The sequence below is a fragment of the Nanorana parkeri genome, unplaced genomic scaffold (genome assembly GCF_000935625.1).
Source record: "Nanorana parkeri isolate BGI_ZX_2015 unplaced genomic scaffold, ASM93562v1 scaffold1291, whole genome shotgun sequence".
Lineage (NCBI taxonomy): Eukaryota > Metazoa > Chordata > Amphibia > Anura > Dicroglossidae > Nanorana > Nanorana parkeri.
Window position 1 is genome coordinate 263491 of NW_017307559.1, and position 3911 is coordinate 267401.

General features: G+C 52.9%; 1 protein-coding gene across 1 annotated transcript in view; it reads right to left on the reverse strand.

Moving 5' to 3' along the window:
- Positions 1 to 3911, reverse strand: part of HSD17B10 (hydroxysteroid 17-beta dehydrogenase 10) — a 9855-nt gene that overhangs the window by 1441 nt on the left and 4503 nt on the right. The window contains exons 3-5 of the mRNA XM_018569140.1: positions 2684 to 2848; positions 929 to 1057; positions 207 to 315 (exon numbers count right to left, since the gene is read on the reverse strand). Of these exons, the coding sequence (XP_018424642.1) occupies positions 207 to 315; positions 929 to 1057; positions 2684 to 2848 (403 nt within the window). The remainder of the gene's footprint in view (positions 1 to 206; positions 316 to 928; positions 1058 to 2683; positions 2849 to 3911) is intronic.

Sequence of the window (3911 nt, forward strand, 5' to 3'; positions counted from 1 at the left end):
CTGACATTACACTGTCACTTTAAGGCCGGGGTAGCCAAACTCCGGCCCTCCAGCTGCGGTGGAACTACAAATCCCACGAGGCATTGCAAGATTCTCACAGCCACAGACATGACTGCCGGAGAGAGATGCATTATGGGATTTGTAGTTCCACTACAGCTGGAGGGCCGGAGTTTGGCTACCCCTGCTCTAAGGAACCAAGCACGTACCAGGAGCGATGGTAACGACTCTGATCCCGAGCGGAGCCAGATCACGAGCGATGGGCAGCGTCATCCCTACGATCCCTCCTTTGGAGGCCGAATATGCCGCTTGCCCGACCTGCAAGAGAAACATGTCAACATAATTCTGTGTTGTGGTCCATCGAAGTACCCCCCCGCGCAGTACTCAATTTCTGCCACTAGTCTTATGGCCAACGTTACTTAACCCACTTCCTCTGAGCCCGGGTCACCCTGGACCCGCCTCCCCCAGCCTGTGACGGGACAATGAAAGCCGGCCCCCCAGTGTAGATATAAAAGACACTAATGGATGCGGCTCCGTGATCATCAATACGCCACTACATGTGTTTTTTAAAGATGGGTTCCTGGCGCTGCTTCTTCCTCTCACACCCCAGCCCTGCTGTACAGGGGCTGCTGCAAAGGTCACATTCAGGTACCCACACGGATTGCATTTACTGGACAGTGAAAGGAGAAGCAGCACAGCGATGAGGTCATCTCTCGGTCATGCTGCTCTCTCCTATCAGCATGATCCTTGCCAGCTAATGATTGGCTCCTCGTGCTGCTTCTTTCTCTCACGCCCCAGCCCTGCAAGAGGCCGATAGCAGGTACAATTCCTATGAATGATGTATGAATGAGTAGAGCCGCCTCCTTTCAGCTGGAACCATTATGTGCAAGGGGGCCGCCATGAATAATCTTTTTCTGGGTCGTCTCCTGACCTGCCCATCGAAAGCTGCGATGCTGGCCGTGTTGACGATGACCCCTCGGTGTCCATCTTTGTCTGGCTCGTTCTTCATCATCTCTCCTGTGGCCAGGCGAATGACGTTGAACGTCCCCGCGATGTTCACCTGAACGACCAATGAAAAAGCATCATACGGACCATCTGACAAACAAAGATCTGAGAAAAAGCTTCTCATTGTCCAGTGGGGTCAGATGACTGCCCTGAACCAATGAGTGCTTGCCATTTGCGAGCCTTATTCAAAATGTTTCAGTGCTGTGTAAGGACCATAGACCGGCTGCCGTGGGGGAGAGGAAGGTGGTATGACCAGCGGAGGTTGGGGAGAGGGGGCAGATTTTGGGGGGGTAGTTTCATTTTCTCACATTTGTGGAATTACCCTTTAAAAGGGGAACCTCACCCACCAATTTAACGTCTCCCAAAACAGCTACTTTCAAATCACGCCATCTGTCAAGGTTGCTTATTGCAGCTCTCAACCAAACTTTGATGCACTCAAATGGCTGGGGGGGTCATAGCTGATCACATGTGCAGCGCCATGGCGACTGCTTTCCAAACAAGAGGCTAAGATGGCGCCTTCCTTGGCTGTAAAGCAGGGGAAGCCAAACTCCGGCCCTTTGCTGTGGTGGAACCACAAATCCCATGAGGCATTGCAAGATTCTCACAGCCACAGACATGACACCTGGAGAGAGATGCATCATGGGATTTGTAGTTTCACCACAGCTGGGGGGCCGGAGTTTGGCTACCCCTGCTGTAAAGGATTGGAGGGTGTACTTCTGTTTTAAGTCAGCTCTCAACCAAACTTTGATGCCTTCAAATGGCTGGGCTCATAGCTGATCACATGTGCAGCGCCATGGCGACTGTAATCCAAACAAGAGGCTAAAGGTGCCCATACACTGCTCGATTCTCGTACGAGAATCGCGGGAAATCCCGCGATCGTACGATAATCGAGCAGTGTGAACGAAGACGTGCGACCGTTTCTACTGTACGGTCGCACGTCTTTTGTCTAAGGAGCACGCTAGAAAACCAGCCGAGAATCGTACGATTTTCGGCTGGTTTGAACGGTGCTCGGGAGACAAATGCCAAACGGGCCGGTGTGCGCACGCGCACACTGCCCGTTCAGCATTGCGGTCAGGGGGCCGCGGCTTGCGATGATCGAGAGTGCGATCTGCCTGTCCAAGATGGGCAGATCGTACGTTTTTTTAATTACTTTACAACCATCGCAAGACTAAGGTCTTGCGATGGTTGTAAAGTGTATGGCCACCTTTAGATGTAAAACAGGGTTAGCCAAACTTCTGTCCTTTAGCTGTTGAGGAACTACAAGTCCCATGAGGCATTGCAAGACTGACAGCCATAGGCATGACTCCTAGGGGCAGATGCATGATGGGATTTGCAGTGTCACCAGAGCTGGAGTGCTGCAATTTAGCTTCCCCTGCTGTAAAGGATAGGAGGGTGTAGTTCCATTGAGCGCCTGGCCCGCGTTCTGCGCTGGAGTCCGGATTCACATATTTGCAGGGCCTAACCGCGCACACGTTAACGTGCGTTATATCAAATCTGTGGCAAGGTAAAATGCAGGTGCCGATCAAAATCGGCATGGCAACCGTAGTACAAGGAGGAAACCCACACAACCACAGGGAGGACATGCAAACTCCATGCAGACCGGGATTCGCACCGGGGACCCCCAGCGCTGCAGAGGTGCTCACCACTCACCACCCAACCGTCTGCTGTGCAATGAACTCACGTTTATGACTTTTTGGAACTCTTCCAGGTTGTGCGGCTTCATCTTGCTCTTGTTGAAGGTCTTAATGGCGACGGCAATCCCGGCGCAGTTCACCGCGACGTTCACCCCGCCGAACTTGGAGCGGGCCAGTTCCAGCGCACTGTTCACGTCCGACTCAGAGGTCACCTGCGGGGCAGCAGCAAAGAAAACTTTCATCGGGCCGCAGTGTGGAATGAGGCGCAAAGCTTATTCAATATGGCCGCATGTAGATGGTGGAAGAGCCAGTAACTCATAGCTCGTCCCAGCTACGGCCCGCCGCTCTGTAATGTGCTGCCCCCCTACTGGTCAGAGACGCATGGCACACTACACTGGGGGATGCCGGGCGGTTACCAGAGCTCTGACTTGAAGCTGGAGATCTGCATCCGTACCTTTGGCGAGCTGGGGAACACATGATAAAATACAGTATGATGGAAGGAGGGGGGGGGAGGAGTTAGGTGATCCCAATGCAGTAAAGAGGAATAGAACTGGTGTAAGCTCTCAAAGTAGGGATGGACCGATACTAGTATCGGTGCTGAGTATTTGGGGCGAGTACTCATGCTCCGATGCCTAGCCCAATACATCCGGTATCAGGAAGCCGGGCAGCGTGTAATGACTCGCTGCCTGGCTTTCTGATTGGCCAGAAAGCCAGCTCCATGCTTTCTCGTCACTTAGTGATGAGAAGCATGGGGACGACTTCCCTGCTGATCGGGAAGCCGGGTGGCGAGTCTTTCAATGGCGCACAGCTTCCTGGCTAATCAGGATTCCTTATTGGGACTTCCGGTATCGGTATTCGGTATCGGCGAGTACCGGAAAAAAATATACATCAGTACTCAATGCCGAAAAAACGGTATCGGTGCATCCCTATCTCAAACTTTTGCAGATCAAACAAATACACATCGGCCAGCAAAGTTTTTTTGTACATGTTTGCCCCAATCACTTACACTCATCATGTTTTCAAACGGCTCCGACTCTCTCAGCTCGGCTTCCCGGAACTTCCTGTCCAGTACAAGCTCGCAGGGGAGAGAGCGGTCTCCAGCAGCCGTCCCATCTACTAGCTTGGGGGAAGGGAAGAGCAGGGAGTAGGGGAGTGGCTTGCCTTGCCGTGCCTGTGTGTTTGTGGAGACATACCCAGCTTACTAGCACGCACAAGGGTGGCTCCATAGGACCCTGCAAGGGAAATTACCGCACCCCCCCCCCCCAAAACCAGAAC